The sequence below is a fragment of the Globicephala melas genome, chromosome 1 (genome assembly GCF_963455315.2).
Source record: "Globicephala melas chromosome 1, mGloMel1.2, whole genome shotgun sequence".
Taxonomy (NCBI): Eukaryota; Metazoa; Chordata; class Mammalia; order Artiodactyla; family Delphinidae; genus Globicephala; species Globicephala melas.
This window is the reverse complement of record NC_083314.1, coordinates 178,068,073-178,085,452: the sequence shown is the minus strand read 5'-3', so window position 1 is coordinate 178,085,452 and position 17,380 is coordinate 178,068,073. Positions and strand designations below refer to the sequence as shown.

At 44.7% G+C, this 17,380-nt stretch overlaps 1 protein-coding gene across 1 annotated transcript; it reads left to right on the top strand.

The window, feature by feature from the left end:
* Positions 1-5,691: 5,691 nt before the first annotated feature.
* CFAP107 (cilia and flagella associated protein 107) lies at positions 5,692-15,609 on the top strand. Its single transcript, XM_030865706.2, has 4 exons — positions 5,692-5,805; positions 10,395-10,508; positions 14,006-14,183; positions 15,425-15,609. The coding sequence occupies exons 1-4, from the start codon at positions 5,692-5,694 to the stop codon at positions 15,607-15,609; spliced, it is 591 nt and encodes a 196-aa protein (XP_030721566.1).
* The last annotated feature ends 1,771 nt before the right edge of the window (positions 15,610-17,380 follow it).

Below are 17,380 nucleotides of genomic sequence, written 5' to 3'. Positions count from 1 at the left end.
TTATTAGAATTCATAAGATAATTAACAAGGTCGATGGACATAAAGTTATTGTTTTAAAAAATTAATTGCATTTTAATATATAGGCAAGAATCAGAAAATGAAATAAAAAATAATTCATTTAAGTAGCATAAAATACAAACTACATAGGAAGAGATGATATCAAGAGAGTGAAAAGACAACTCACAGAATGAGAGAAAATATTTGCAAATCTTATATCTGATAAGAGATTAATATCCAGAATATAAATAACTCCTACAACTCAAACACACACAGAGATACACACACACACACAATTAAAAAATGAGCAAAGGACTTGAATAGGCATTTCTCCAAAGAAGATACACAAATGGCCAATAATCACAGGAAAAGATGCTGAATATCATTAGCCATTGGGAAAATATAAATCGAAACAACAATGAGATACCACCTCACACCCATTAGGATAGGCTATTACAAAAAATAAAAAAAAAGAAAGAAAGAAAATAACATGTTGGCAAAAAATGGAGAAACAGGAACCCTGTGAATTGCTGGTGAGAATGTAAAATGGTGTGGTTGCTGTGCAAAATAGCTTTGTGGTGCTGATTCCACTCTTAGGTGAATACTCAAAAGAGTGTAGCTCAAACAGCTATCTGTAAACCAGTGTTCACAGCAGCATTATTCACATAGCCAAAAGGTGGAAGCAATCCAATTGTCCATCAACAGATAAAGTGTGGTATATATATACACACAGTAGAATATTATTCAGCCATAAAAAGGAATGAAATTCTGACATATGCTACAACATGGATGAACCTTGAAAACATTTGGCTAAGTGAAATAAGCTATAAGGTATCTAGAGTAGGCAAATTCATAGAGACAAGAAAGTAGAATAAAGGTTACCAGGGCTTGAGGGAAGAAGGAATGAGGAATTATTGTTAATGGGTACATAGTTTTTGTTTCAGATGATGAAAAAGTCCTAGAAGGTGTGGACTAAGGTAAACAAACACTCATACACTGTTGGGGGAGGATGTAAATTGATATAACTCTTTGGAAAATAGTTTGGCATTATCTAGCAAAGTTAAGACACACATACCCTATGACCCAGAAACCCCACTCCTAGGTATATATCTAAGAGCAGAGGTTTTCAGAGCATAGTCCACAGACCCCCAGAGATCCCCAAGCTCCTTTTAGGGGATCTTCAAGGTCAACACTATTTTCTTTCTTTTTTTTTTTGGTGTGTATGACTGTTTGTTTATTGGGGTATAGTTGTTTTACAATGTTGTGTTTGTTTCTATTGTACAGCAAACTGAAGTAGAGTTCCCTGTGCTATACAGCAGGTTCTCATTAGTTATCTATTTTATACATATTAGTTAGTGTAGATATGTCAATCCCAATCTCCTAGTTCATACCATCCCCCAACTCTTTGCCCCCTTGGTGTCCATATGTTTGTCCTCTATGTCTATGTCTCTATTTCTGCCTTGCAAACAGTTTCCTCTGTACCATTTTTCTAGATTCCACATATATGCATTAATATACGATACTTGCTTTTCTTTTTCTGACTTCCTTCATTCTGTATGACAGCCTCTAGGTCCAACCACATCTCTACAAATAACCTTATTTCATTCATTTTTATGGCTGAGTAATATTCCATTGTGTATATGTACCACATCTTCTTTATCCATTCATCTGTTGATGGAGATTTAGGTTGTTTCCTTGTCCTGGCTATTGTAAACAGTGCTGCAATGAACACTGGGGTACATGTGTCTTTTTGAGTTATGGTTTTCTCTGGGTATATGCCCAGTAGTGGGATTGCTGGGTCATATGGTCATTCTATTTTTAGTTTTTTAAGGAACCTCCATACTGTTCTCCATAATGACCGTATCAATTTACATTCCCACCCACAGTGTAATATTAAGATGTTATTTGCCTTTTTCCACGTTGTTGACATTTGCACTGATGGTGCAGAAGTGATGGGGGTAAAACTGCCAGAGCCTGTGCATAAGTCAAGGCAGTGCCATTAACACTTGTATTCTTCGCCACCACACACTCGCAGCTTTTTAAAAAAATTGCTAGTTTCACTTCGTCCCAGCTTACCCTTCACCCCTCCCCCATGCCGTGTCCTCAAGTCCATTCTCTACGTCTGCGTCTTTATTCCTGTCCTCCCTTAGGTTCATCAGAGCCATTTTTTTCTTTTTTTTAGATTCCATATATATGTGTTAGTGAAGTGAGAGAGTAGCATTGACATATACACACTACCAAATGTAAAATAGATAGCGAGTGGGAAGCAGCTGCATAGCTCAGGGAGATCAGCCCAGTGCTTTGTGACCACCTAGAAGGGTGGGATAGGGAGGGTGGGAGGGAGGCACAAGAGGCAGGGGATATGGGGATATATGTATACATAATGCTGATTCACTTTGCTATACAGCAGAAACTAACACAACATTGTAAAGCAATTATACTCCAATAAAGATGTTAAAAAAACCTGCTAGTTTCACATAGAGTGTCCTTGATGAAGAAGTAAAAATTATTAATTTTATTAAATCTTGACCCTTGAACAGATGTCTTTTTCACATGCTGTGTGATGAAATGGGAAGGACGCATGAGAAAGCTCTGCTGTTGTGTGCCCAAGTTCAATGGTTCTCTTGAGAAAGAACACTCTGTGTGTGATTGTTTGAGTTATGAGTGAAATTAGCTGTTTTTTTTTTTTTTTGCAGCTTGTGGGATCTTAGTTCCCTGACCAGGGATCAGCCTGGGCTCCTTGCTGTGGAAGCTCAGAGTCCTAACCACTGGACCATCAGAGAATTCCCAGGTTTTTTGTTTTGTTTTGTTTTGTTTTTTAATGAAACACAATTTTTACCTGAAAGAATGACTGGCAGACAAATCATGGTTATTCGAATTGGAACCTTTGGCAGATGATTTCTCAAAAATGAATGATGGAAGGCTGTCACTTCAAGGAAAACAATGGTCAGTAGTTGTTGCCAATGACAAAAATTTTGAGCTTTCAAGCTAAAACTAGAATTTTGGAAAGCCTGTATCTACCACTGTGAGCTTGTCAACTTCCTAATAGATGCTTTTCTGATGATATCAGTAGGGATATTAGCAAATGTGATTATTTTGGGATATAGTATAATGAAACGTCAACATTTGGAAGATCTGCTCAGTAAAATTATCTTTTCCAAATGACCACCATGATGTTACAAAATTACAAATGGGTTAAAGATCTATCCAAAGCACAAGATCAATCAGTGGATTTTTTTTTTTTTTTTTTTTTTTTTTTTTTGCAATACGCGGGCCTCTCACTGTTGCGGCCTCTCCCGTCGCGGAGCACAGGCTCCGGACACGCAGGCCCAGTAGCCACGGCCCACGGGCCCAGCCGCTCCGCGGCACGCGGGATCCTCCTGGATCGGGGCACGAACCCGCGTCCCCTGCGTCGGGCAGGCGGACTCTCAACCACTGCGCCACCAGGGAAGCCCCAGTCAGTGGATTTTAACGTAATAGGGCTCAAAGAGTTCACTGAATAGTTTCAGATTCCACACTGCAACTAAACTTTAAAAACTGCCACTTGTTGAGTTTTGGTGTAGTAGCAAAGAATATCCATGATTAACTGCAAAGGCTAGTAAAATATTTCTCTTTCTTCTAACTACATATCTATGTGAGACTGATTTTCTCCTTTAAACAAAACAACATATTACAACAGATTGAAAGTTTGTTGTTACTTATAAATTAATAAACACTAATTAATATATAATATAATTCATTGGGTCGGGCAATTCTGTGGTGTAATATTCCTGTCATGACTGATTTCAAGCTACCAACATGACTACAGAATGTAGTGTTGGCTCTCACGAACTGGTACAATCTGGCTCCAGACCACTAATATAATCCACATTTTAAAAAGCCCTTTGGGTCCTCAATAGTTTTTAAGAGACTAGAAATTTTGAGAACCAGTGCCCTAGAGAAATGGCTATATCTGGCTACTAGGAGACATGTTCTGTGTCCAAAAATATTTAGGAACCACAGCTACGTGCAACATGGATGATTCTTAAAAGCATTAACCATATTGAGGAACAGAATTCAGACTCAGATGAATACATGCTAGAGGATTCCATTTAAAGTCCACAATCAGGCAATACTAAGCTTGAGTGTTTAGGAATGCATCCTTTGGTGCTAAGCATATACAGAAAATCAAGGAAGAGATTGCCACAGAAGTCAGGTTGGAGTGGAAGAAGGCATATGGGAACGCTTCTGGGGTGCTGGGAATGTTTTATTTCTTGACCGACATGCTGGTGGGGTTTTGTATACTAGAATTCATTTTTTCTGTACCTTTATTTTTAAAGTAATTTTTCATGTTTGTGTTACATTTTACAATAAAAAGTTTTAAAAAATGGAATTATACAGAACACGTAGCTCTCTTGGGTTTTGATTGAAAGGATAGCCCATCTTCCTGGCTCAAGACTTGCCCAGACTATGGTACCTACCAAATAGAAGTTTGCTCTGCTCCATCTTCCATGTCCTTTCCCTGCCACATAATTAGTTTCAATATGGAACAAATAATTTCCTGGATTTCCTCTATTTTTGTTTAAAAGCCATTGGAAAACACTTTCTCTGAATTGCTTTCTTGAAATGGAATGTCTTCATTTGTGGCAAGCAAGCCTACAGTGTACTCTGCTCCTTTAACTTAACCATATATTGCAGGCATCTTCCTATGTCAGCATTTTTTAACAGCTACAGGGTATTTTTTTATATGATGTGTCACAATCAGCTCTCTGCTGATAGATATCTAGGTGGTTCCTGATTTTTTGGCTTAATGAATAAGCAAGATCATGGTCTTTATCCCATTGGACTGAGCTCTATAGGGATGGGGCCCTGGTCTAGCCACTGATGCATTGTAGCCCCAGCTCAGTGCCAAGGATGTGGCATATGCTTGCTAGAATGACTCTGGAATGAATGAATGGAGATGATCTGAATGAACAATATTTATTAGTTTGACCACAAAGATAGGATTCTTCCTCAAGCCCCTTAGGCAAAGGGCCAGATGGGCAGTGAGTAGAGCCCAGTGGTTTAGACCTGAATCAGAGCGGATTTAAATCCCAGCTCTCCACATGTGTGACTTGAGGCAGCTACTTAATCCCTCCTTGCTTCAGTGTCCTCATCCATAAAATGGGTACAGTCATTGGCACCTGCTTCATAGAGCTGCTCTGAGGATTAAACAGGTGAGTACATGTAAAAGTCTCAGTATGGGCCTAGCACATCAGCACTCATTAAGTAGTAGAATGTGATCATCTCAACTCATTCTAGTTGTAAAAATGCAGCAAAGATGATGCCTTTTATCAGGTGGTGACATAGAAACCAGGTCCTTCTGCCTCCTGCTTTTGTGGCGATTGTTGTTGGTTTGATTTGCTTTTGTGGTGTCAATTTTGCTCCTGAAGAATCAGCTGCCCCCTTAAGGAGAGTATTTATACTCAGAGTCTATCACCATGGAGACAGTCAACAGTAGGGAATCCAAGATCACATCACCTCTCCCTGGAGGCTGAAAGTGGACTCTCAAGGCCCTTTTATTCTGTGAAGTTAGTAGAGTTTCATCTACTACCACTCCTTTTGACTGATGAAAAGAAAAAAAAAGGCATCCCAAACTCAGCAACTTCATAACATCTCCCACCCCCGAAACCTTAAACTGTGTTAAGTCAAAGAAGCTTGGGGCAAATCCTTACCATGCAGTTTCTTACTGCAGTAAGTCCACAGTCATTCTCCACTCCGAGCTGGAAGATTGAGGCCAAGTATTCAACCAGAGTGCTCACTGGAAACTGGCTGGAGGAGAGGAAGATGGTAAGAAAAGAGGAGGTGGACAGAGGGCTCAGAGGGAGACCTGCTAGGGAGAGGGAGGAGTTAGGACATTATTATTTTCAAAGGGCCATAGGTGACTGCATCTTAAGAAGGTGGCACTGTGCTATACATAGAGGAGTTATGTTCAAGCAATCATCAAGGTCCCTATTACATCTTGAAAACCTCATAGCACAGGTGTCAATATGGTTGTGCCTTGCAGTTCCATATTCAGTGGAGTGTTTCTAGGCACCCAGTGTTCCCTGTCCCTAATTCCACTGCACCTTGATTTGAAGAATGTCTGCTCTCCCTGGGCTGGCCCTTCCCAGGACGTGTTACCTGCCAAGGCAGGCTTGACTCCTTGTGTTGATGTCCAGGGATGAACTGCTGTTCTCTGGCACCTGTTATGCAACCTTGCCCTGCCTGTGCATTTCAGCTTTCACTTTCAAAGCAGAACAAATGGGCTTTTGGTGTTCCCATGTACCTTAAAGGTCATCACAAAATACTTTGCCCGAATTGACCTACTTAAAATAGAATATCTTCATTCGTGGCAATCAAGACTGACCCACTTAAATTTCTGCAGAGACGTCTAGACATCCTCACGTCTTCTTGGAAAATAGGCAAGGGAAAGAGGGTGAGATAGAATTGGCAGCTTTGATGCAAGTGCGGGGAAGGTTGATGGTGATTTCTGAGAACTGGAAAAGGCTGTTTTCATGGGGGAACATGAGCATTTACCACCCCTCTGGTCAGATGTGGCTTTTGGCCATTTTTAGCCCTGACTGCACTTGGCTTTGTTTAGGGAGTAGGGGTGTGTAATCCAAGGGCAAGAAGGACTGGGTGAGCAGTCCCTTCAGGTTCCTGTGGGCAAGGCAGTACCCAGGGATATTATGGACTGGTCCAACGCCTAGAGGAGATTGCATAAAGAGAGCAGAGTTGGAGTGATGTCAGAAAGATGGCAGGCTAAGAAGCTCCAGGTTCCTTGTTCTCTCATGGAAACACTTAAAAAGCAACTATAGCCTAACTGAAACAACTATATGGGAGCTCTGCAAAACAAAGGTCTATAGCAAAAAATCAAATGCCCAGTAGAAAAAGCCACATTCAAAATAGTAGGAGATTCCATGGCATTTTTACTTGCCCTTTCTGCATTCCCTCCCCAGCACAGTGTGGTGCAGTGTGGGGGAAGCAGTGGCTCAGCTCCCAGCTCCCTCCCTGGAACCCAGAGGGAGTGGAGCAACATTGTAACCTGTCTGGAAGCTGCCTGAGGGATTGGTCTCTGTTCTGCCTAACTCAAGAGACCAGACAGGGAAAAGTGGGTAGTTCATATTTTAGGCTAGGAAGAGCTTGAAAAGCAGCAGTGGTCACAGTTAATGAAAGCTGCCAGGGGACTACAAACTTGCAAATGTCTGGGGGCAAGAAATTATAGGTAGAGGAATGCAACAGAACATCGAAGGCTCTGAGAAGAAGCCAGGAAGAGACTCCTCAGATAATTAAGGCATTTTAAAGCAGCCATGTACACAGGGGAAATAAAAAGTGTGCGCATGCATGTGCGTGCGCGTGCGCGCACGCACACACACACACACACACACAGAGGCCTAAGGAGGATGCATGCTCATGTTCAGAAAAGTCCTGAGAAGAACTTAAACCTTCATACCTGGCCAATTCCAAGGCTCAGAACATGCCCTGCTACTTAGTGGAGAACTTTCCTTGAGTGGAGCCAGTCTGCAAAGACTAGGAGAGATGGCTGTTTTTTTCAAGTGCTCAGTGTTCAACAAAAAAATCATAAGGCATACAAAGAAACAGGAAAGGTGGCCCACTAAAAGGAAGAAAATAAAGTGGCAGAAATGGTCCCTGAAGAAGCGCAGGCAATGGAAGCACCAGAGAAAAACTTTAAAAAACCTGTCTTAGGGGCTTCCCTGGTGGTACAGTGGTTAAGAGTCCACCTGCCAATGCAGGGGACACGGGTTTGATTCCTGGTTCAGGAAGATCCCACATGCTGCAGAGCAACTAAGCCTGTGTGCCACAACTACTGAGCCTGTATGCCACAACTACTGAAGCCCGCATGCCTAGAGCCTGTACTCCTCAATAAGAGAAGCCACAACAATGAGAAACCTGCGCACCTCAATGAAGAGTAGCTCCTGCTGGATGCAACTAGAGAAAGCCAACCAACATCAACTGAGACCCAACACAACCAAAAATAAATAAATAAAGTAAATAAATTTAAAAGAATTAAAAAAAAAACCCATCTGTCTTAAATATGCTTAAAGATCTAAAAGAAAATATGGACAAAGAATTAAATGAAATCGGGAAAATAATATACAAGCAAAATGAGAATATTAATGAAAGATAGAAATTATAAAAAAGAATCAAACAAAAATAATGGAATTGAAAAATTCGGTAACTAAATTGAAAAAAAATTCACTAGAGACATTCAACAGTGGATTTGAACAAGCAGAAGAAAGAATCAGAGAACTTGAAGACAGATCATTTGAAATTACTGAGTCCAGGGAGCAAAAAGAAAAATGAATAAGAAAAGTGAACAGATCCCAAGGACTTATGGGACATCATCAAGCTGACCAGTATACAGATTATGGGATAAAAGAGAGAGAGAAAGGGGCAGAGAGATTATTTGAAGAAATAATGGCTGAAAACTTCCCAAACTGGAAGAAAAGATATGGATCTACGAATCCAAAAAGCTCAATGAAGATCAAATAAAATAATCCCCAAAGAGACCCACACAGAGACAATTATAATCAAACTGTTGAAAGTCAAAGAAAAAGAGATCATCTTTAAGGAAGCAAGAGAAAAATGAATCATCACATACAAGAGAACCCTAATAAGATTATCATTAGATTTCTCAAAAGAAACCTTGCAGGTCAGAAGGCAGTGGAGTGATATGTTTAAAGGGGTCAAAAATAGTAACAACAAAAACCCCCACCCCACTATCAACTGAGAATACTGTTTTAGCCAGCAAAACTCTACTTCAAAAATGGAGAAATTAAAACATTCCCAGATAAACAAAAGCTGAGAGAGTTCATTACCACTAGGGCTGCCCTACAAGACATGCTAATGGGAGTCATTGAAGTTGAAATGGAGAAATGCTAGACAGTAACTTGAAGCCATATGAAAGCATAAAGACCTCTGGTAAAGATAAATACACAGACAAATCTAAAAACCATTATTATTATAATTTTGGTTTATAATTCCACTATTTTCTACATGATTAAAAAACCCAAGTGTATAAAAATAATTATAAATCCATGTTAGTGCATACATGGTAGATCAAGATGTAATTTGGGACATCAATAACATAAAATGGGAGAGGGCAGAACTCTAAAGGAGTGGAGTTTTTATTACTGAGTTAAGGCAAGTCAGGATCAATTTAAAATAGATTGTTACAAAGCACAGCTAACATCATACTCATGCAAAAGAATGAAGTTGGACCCTTACCTCACACCATATTAAAAAATTAATTCAAAATGGATCAAAGACCTAGATACAAGACCTAAAACTATAAAACCCTTAGAAGAAAACATAGAAGAAAAGCTGCATGACCTTGAAGTTAGCAGTGATTTCTTGGATATGACACCCAAAACATAGGCAGCAAGAGAAAAAAAATAGATAGATTGGACTTCATCAAAATTAAAAACTTTATGCATCAAAGAACTCTATCAACACTATCAACAGAGTGAAAGCAGGATCTTGAAGAGAGATATTTGCACATTCATGTTCTCAGCAGCATTAGTCACAGGAACTGAAAGGTAGATGTAATCCAATGACGAATGAATGGATAAACAAAATGGAGCATGTACATACAATGGAATATCACTCAGTCTTTAAAAGAAAATTATGACATATGCTACCGTGTAGATAAAACTTGAAGACACTATGCTAAGTGAAATAAGTCAGTCACCAAAAGACAAATACTCTACACTTCCACTTATCTGAGGTACATAGAGTAGTCAAATTCACAGAGACAGAAAGTAGAATGATGGTTGCCAGGGGCTGAGGGAGGGGAGATTGGGGAGCTGTTGCTTAATGGCGACAGAGTTTCAGTTTGAGAGGATGAAAAAGTCCTGGAAATGGAGGGTGGTTGTGGTTGCACAACACTGTTAATGTACTTAATGCTACTGAACCACACACTTAAAAATAGTTAAAATGGTACCTTTTATTAGGCATATTTTACCACAATGAATTTCAAAACAAAATCAACCACAAAAATGTAATATAATGGGGGAAAGAAAGAGTAGAGTTGGGAAGAGTGAGCAACAAAGGAGAAAAAGAAAGGGAGGAGACAAGCAGGAGGGAGGAGCAGGGAGAGAGGAGAGAACAGAAACAGGGGTGACCATGAGATATGGTCAGATGACACCAAAACAGCTTTCCCAAGGGCTCTTGGGGGGTTGCCAAGTCCCTGAGCACACTCCTTTTCAAGTACTGGAAAGGAGGGGGGCACAATTAAGCCTGTGTTGTGCAGGATGCCCGGGGTCCATATTTACCCTTTTTCTGCCCAGCTTCCAATGGTTGGGAGCTGAGGGCATGCAGCAGAAGTTTGAGAAGGGGCATCACAGAAACTGTCCTGAATATTTGGTCTTTTTCAGTTCACCAAAGCCACTGAGAAAACACCCCAGACCATTTATAGAAAAGAGTATATCCCCTTCCCAGGCCACAAACCGGACCAGACCTCCAGGTGGTACAGCAAGAGGAGAGTTGAGGTAAGAGGGCTCGGGACCCCCCACTCAGGCCTGACTCCCTCCCAATGCTCAGGAGACATTAACAGCCAGACTCTTTCTAGATCCATTTCCCTCTTAGAAACTCAGGAGTAACCTCATTAAATACCCTCCCCAGCCAGATGGCTGCCAATGTCACTCACTCTTATTTACTGGGTGGACAGATGTCAATCTAATCTCAAGCTGGTAGCATTCCCCTTGGCTGGTATCCCAGCACTTTCCTGGGCCATTTCCCCCCTCCCTTCACACTTTTCCAACAGGGTGCAGGCAAAGAATATGGGAAACAAACAAAGGTAAGTGTTCAATTAAGGTGAATGTAGTCAGGAATCACACAAAATACTCCAAAAGTTAAGTGGTGGTGATGTTTGAACAGTGTTTGTAGCAGCTATGCCCAAGCGTCCTGTTCTTTTGTATGAAAAGTCAAGGACTGTTCAGTGAACTCTCACTTGTTGGGTGCCTGTTTGTGAGTGTGGCTGTGTTCCAGGCTTTCAGAACAGGGAGCAGGGCACTGCAACTTCAGAACATGCCTTCCACGCCCAAGACCAGGCATTAGAGACATTTATCAAATTAGGTGAGAGTGTTCCAGAGGCTCAGAGATCCTGGCCCTTCCAGGAACAGGAGAGAAAGCCTCTTCCTATATCAACTCTCATGGGTACTTCCCACCAGGTTCAGCCTGGAGAGAATAAGCTTGTAGGTGCTCACCCACTGGGTGCACAACTATGCCCTGTCCCCACCATGATCTGGGTGTTCCCCCAAGTTATTTCTTCTGCCAGCCTGCTGCTCATAGAGGTGATTTCTGTCCCCTCACTCCCATCCCACACAACCCTGCCTTTGCCTAAATTCAGGGTGGGGGCAGGGAGGCACAGAATGAGGGATGGACATCCTTCAGAATGGAGCATTTTAGAGCTGGAAGGGACCCAAGGGATTGTCCAGCTCAGCACGCTCATTTTCAGATAAAATGTGCCCAAGGGTGGCGAGTGTCCTGTCTGAAGCTGTGTAGCCTGTCGGTAAGGGACTGAACAGGGGGCTGCTCAGCACATCAAGAAATCAAGCAAAAAGTCTCCTCAGATCCCTTTTCACCACCTGCCAGAGTTGACTCTTCAACTTCTGCATTTGGGGATTCATGTCAGTATAAACAGTGCCAGATGTTCAGTTCTGTGCTAGCATCCCTGGACCATGACGGCATCTCTGGTTTGTGCTGTCATATCTGGGTCGCACTGCATGGTCCTCGGACCGTGCTGATGCTTTGGTGCTGCCAACCATTAGCATTAGTGTGCACTGAAGACACAAACATATTTGAATACAAGGAAGTCAAAATTAGAACCCACAATCCTAACCATCCCCTAACCATCAATGTACATGAGGCATTTAGCCTAACTCTCAATACACCTTTGGTGCCCTTTTTTTTTTTTGCGGTACGCGGGCCTCTCACTGTTGTGGCCTCTCCCGTGGCGGAGCACAGGCTCCGGACGCGCAGGCTCAGCGGCCATGGTTCACGGGCCCAGCCGCTCCGCGGCATGTGGGATCTTCCCGGACCAGGACGCAAATCCGTGTCCCCTGCATCGGCAAGGCGGACTCTCAACCACTGCGCCACCAGGGGAGCCCCTTGGTGCCCTTTCTTAAAGACATTTGTTGTCCCATCACAAAGCCTGATGAGGGATAACCACACACACATAGAGCCTGGATAAAATCAAGATACCTCCTCCAACACATACACAAAACAGAACCCAGCAATTGGATATTTGTCTCTAGGGATTCTGTTCAAATAGCCTGTTTGTGTGCTGAGGACACTGGACACAGCATCACTTCCACATCGCTGCTTCAGTTCTGTCGGCTCCTCTGTGTGCTCCATCCTGTGCTCCCCTACTGGGACAGCCTCCATTTCCATCTCCCTCCCCACTTTACTCTCCTCCCTTTGGCAAATGCTGCAACTGCTCTTCCAATTGACCATGGATCAATGGAGTTTTTATCCCCTAGGCAGGTGTTTTAATCATGTTTTTTATGTTCTGTATTGTACTTTGATATTTTAGGGGTCTTGCTCATGCTGGAGAGGCTGCCCCTCCCAGGGTTAGCTAATTCCTAGGGACAGTAAACACCTTGCCTGCCGTCATGCCTTTCAGATGCAAACCAACCAATCCAGAGACCATCCCTCCAATCACCTCCTTTATCTAATGCTCACATGCGAGGCCAATATTCCCCATTCCAGGCCCAGGCAGTGACAACCAGAGACACCCTGAATTTATTCAAACTGTGCAATCCTACACTTCTCAAACATGCCTACCCTGCTTTGCCCATTCCTTTGTTGGAAAGCGCAACGAAGGCTCTGGGCCATGTTCTACCTTCAGTCCTTCTGCCTCCTGACTGACCCTTGTGCTTCCCATGTGGTCCTGTGCGATGTGACATGCCCCCTCCTCTTGGGAATTGTAAGTGATAGACTTCTTTCAAAGGTAGTTGTCTCTATGTCTGTCAGCTTACCGTACCTGATCAAAACAAAAATCTTGTGTGCATGATCAAGATAGCTGAGAACCCCTCCAACTTGCTTTCCCTGACCTTGGAAATATACTCCAGACACCTGGTGATGTGGACCTTGGGAACCCCTGCTTAATGTCTGTGCCCATCCCCCTGTGTCTCCCTCTGGCCTTGTGATCTGACGGATTCATGGAACCACAACTTGAAATATTCGGTGCAGCCGGTGTTTTGGGGCTGTAGTAGGCACAGACCTCCCCGCGACTCCAGACAAGAGGACGAGCATGGAAATCCACATTATCTTCCCTGTAGATCAGCCCAGTCCTCTAGGATTCCCTTTTAGGGCCAAGAGGATTTTCTTAGGAAAAGCACCGATTCAGGCAAACGTCCCAGAGTCGGGAGAACACGGCTTTCTTCTCCCTGTAAGTAACTCCCCACCAAAGAAATCACCCCCTGAGTTGCCAGCTGAGAGAGACATAAATCCTTTGCAGGAGAAGGCAATTTACGGAGCATTCGCTGACTCTTCCCATAGTAACTGATTGAAATAGAAGGTGCAGACGTCAGGCTCGGCATTTAACATCTTTCACTTGCCATGGAAATCGGCGCTTGGAAGGATGAGACTTGAGACAGATCAAAGCGGGTAATTTCAGATCCCCAGGGCATGCAATGAGATGGCCCGGACTCCCCTATTCAGCTGGGTATCCTGACTTTCATTTTACTGCATCCCCCTAGCTCGTTCTCGGGATGAGTTGTCTTGGCATAGGCTGGGAGTTCCTCACGCAGAGAGCTGACTGCAGCTGAGGTGGGATGTGTGTTTGAAGGTGAACTGCGTCATGGTGGGCAGACAAGTGTGTTTCCTGTTGGTGGCTCCCAAGGCTCAGGCAGCCACACTCCCATGGGGGACCCCTCTCCTTCAGCACCACAGATCTCCATGGCGGGCAGATTCTGTCTCCAGCCACAGCCAGGTGGATGCCTTCCTCTGATTGGTAACATGTGCCCTGTGTCTGTCCTTCCAGGGGCTCCCGTACAAACACCTGATCACTCACCACCAGGAGCCCTCGCACCACCATCTGATCAGCACGTACGACGACCATTACAACCGGCATAACTATAACCCAAGCTTGCCCCGGCTCCGCACGTGGGATAGACATAGGTCGCTGTGGCTCCCAGAGAAAGCTGACTTCCCCCTTCTCGGTATCTTTATAATTCGGGATCGCCTCCTTTATTGGGCTCTAAAGGGTTCATAGCTGCATAGGGCTGAGGTGTGCCTACCTGGTGCGGAAGAACCTCACAGGTGACTCAGACTCCAGAAAAGCATTAGAATGAGAAGATAGGGAAAGAGTCCTATTTACCTCCAGGCCACCTGCCCTCTCCCTGTGTTGCTGGATGATGTTGCTGTGTGATGAAACTGTCACCTGCAGCACCATGTTTACCTGGAGCACAGGTGGTGGGGCGCAGCATCACTGCACACTCAGATCCATCATCCGTTTCATAAATACTACTGAGTAATCCCCAGGTGCCATGCCCTATTGTAGTATCTGGGGACACAGCAGTGACAGATAGGGAGGAATTCCTGCCCTCAGGGAATTGACACCCTCATGAAGAGACACAGAAGACATCATTAATGAATAAGATAACGTAAGATCCAGTGCACTGCACCGGGATATGTGGTATGAAGAAAAGAAAACGGGTAGCGGAGAGAAAGTGAGGCCGGTATATTGATTCTCGTTGGGATGGGATGAAAAAGGACGGTCTTTCTGGAGGAAATAACTGAACTGAGAAGGAGGGAGCTGTGCAGGAATTGGAGGGAAGGACATCCCAGGGGAGGCAAGAGCGAGTGACAAAGCTGCTAAGCAGGGGTAGAGGAAGGCCAGGTAGGGGCTCACAGGCCACGATAAGGAGTGTGGACTTTGTCCTTCCCTCAGTAACAAGACTTTGCACAGATTTACCAGGAGAGTGCCTTGATCTGACTTACATTTCAAGCTGCCCCTATCCTTTGCACTTATCTTTTTGTGGAGAGTGAGCGCTTGTCACAACACATTACTTTGCAAGGGTTTCTCTCAAGGTCACTCTCCCAAGCTCGCGCTGCTTCCTTCCCTACTGGGGTGGGGCAGTTATTATCCAGGAACTGATGGGGCCACACTTTCAATCAGGTCATGGGGCTGAATTTTCCAAGGCTTCTCACAGTGTCTGGTCCCTCCTAGGTACACAGGGAGCAGGCCACACCCTGAGGCTCTCGGGGGGGGGGGGGGAGGCGCTGGCAGGACCACCACCCTCCTGCAAGCCTCCTTCTCCCCTCTGGTGCACGGCCAGCCTAGCTCCCTGGTACGGCAGCCTGGGAGAACCTGCAGGGTCCAACCAACCATTCTCCTGTCCCATCAACACTAGCCTCCTCCTCTAAGCCCTGTTCACCCAGACTCTGGTTTGCCTTGCAGCTCCCCCTACAAACTACGGACTCTACGAGCAGCTGAAGCAGAGATGGCTCCCATCACCCGAGGCCACCCGGAGGGAGAGCATTTACACTTCTTCCTACCCCAGACCACCTTCTGGTGCTACGTCTCAGCGGGAGCATGCGATTCCGGGGCCTCCCCATCGCCTGCAGCCTGTCCCACACTCCTGAGAACTGCCACCCCATCACAGCACAGGTGGAATCACGTGGAGACCCACCACACCGTCGGACCTGCCAGACAGCAGGCGGCTGCACATACTTCCAGAATTTTAAATCAAGCCGATCTGAGCGGCCCTTGGAATCATGGTCTGTGTTTTATACTTTCTACCCCTCCTCCAAACCCACAGTTCCTTTCTTTTCCAGCCCACAAATAAAGCCCTTTGACACAAGGAGTGTCATGTATGTGCAGAAGACAGACTTGAAAGTCAAGAGTAACTGGAAGAACCCATAAGTTCCCATATTTCACACAAGGGGAAACTGAGGCCCAGAGAGGTAACATGACTCCAAGTTCTCACAACTCGGTACATATCCTCCAGGAATGTTTGTTGAATGAATGAGTGATATGATGAATGCGGAATAGAGGAAGGGTGGGTAGAAGACATAAGAGATAGCTGGCATGGAGCCAGCTGGCCTCCTCACGCCTCCTGCACCATCCATTCACCCCACAAACATCCACTGAGCCATGGTCAAGGCAGCCTCTGGCCTCACAGCCTTCTGTCCAGCAGGAAAGGGATGTGAATGCATCCCTTTCCTGCATTCAGGAGAGGGTGACGTTGGGGGACAGGCTTACAGAAGTGAGGACCTTGGGGGCCAGTAGGTCATAAGGGAGATCGCTGAGGTTGTGCTGAACTAAAGGGGTGCATGAGAGCAGTAATGGGGGCATGGAGACATGAGCTAGTGAGCGAGGGCTTCCCTGAGGAGGGGACATTTAGGCTGAGACTAGAATGCTGAGATGGATGAGCCAGGTGCAGGGACAGGTGGGAGGGAGGACAGGGTGGCTCAGGCTGCAGAAATGGCATATGTGAGGCTTCGAGTTGAGAAGGAGCTCGGCAGGTCTGTTAAAGGTCCAGAAAGGTGGTGTACTAGTTCTTATTGCTGCTGTAACAAATACCACAAACTCACTGTCCTAAAATAACACAAGTTTATTCCCTTACAGCTTTAGAGGTGAGAAGTTCAAGCGAATTCTCGGGGCTGGGTTCCCTGTAGGGGTCAATTCTTTCCTTGCCTTTTCCCGCTACCAGGGGACACCTACATTCCTTGGCTTGTGTCCCCTTCCTCCATTTCCAGACCCAGCAGTGTAGCATCTTCTTTCCTCTCTGTCTCCCTCTCTAAGGATCCTTCTGATTATGTGAGGCTCACTGGATAACCCAGCGTCATCCCCCATCTCAAAATCCCTCAATCCATCTAATCCTTTCCAGGCAGTTGAGACGGTGGAGGGACAATGGTTAGGGGTGGAGGTGGGACTGAGTGGATCCCAGAGCCCATGGATGTCCATACGTGGTCAGCGTTCCATGACCTTACACACACACACACACACACACACACAGACACAGAGTCTAAAAAGTGGCTGTTAACACTGTAGTGACCGGAAGAATCTGTGGGATGTGCGTGTGTTTGGTTGTGGCAGGTGGAGGAGGGGACGGGGAACAAACATTCAGGTCATAGCAACCCATCACCGTAAAGAGAACAAGACCCCAGTGGACCAATCAGCATTCCAGCGGCCCTCCTCCTCTGGAGGCCACCCTCAAGCCTCCTGTAAACTGCCAAGGCTATGGGGACTCCTGTGTCTTTCCACCTCTGTGGGTCTCCAACCCGACTGCTCTGTCCAGGCCAGGATGCAGGCTGTGCTCTCTCCCTTCTTGCTCCTTTGTCCACTGACAACATTATCTCCAGGAACCCATGACAGTGGGTGTGAGACTCTTAATCAGATCATGGAAATCTT

What these genes read in the sequence shown, in the direction of transcription:
- CFAP107 (XM_030865706.2), top strand. Translation starts at nt 5,692, where the DNA reads ATGCAGTTTCTTACTGCAGTAAGTCCACAGTCATTCTCCACTCCGAGC. An exon ending in ACAGCAAGAGGAGAGTTGAG is followed by an intron (nt 10,509 to 14,005) that starts GTAAGAGGGCTC and finishes CTGTCCTTCCAG; the next exon opens with GGGCTCCCGTACAAACACCT. An exon ending in AGCTGACTTCCCCCTTCTCG is followed by an intron (nt 14,184 to 15,424) that starts GTATCTTTATAA and finishes TTTGCCTTGCAG; the next exon opens with CTCCCCCTACAAACTACGGA.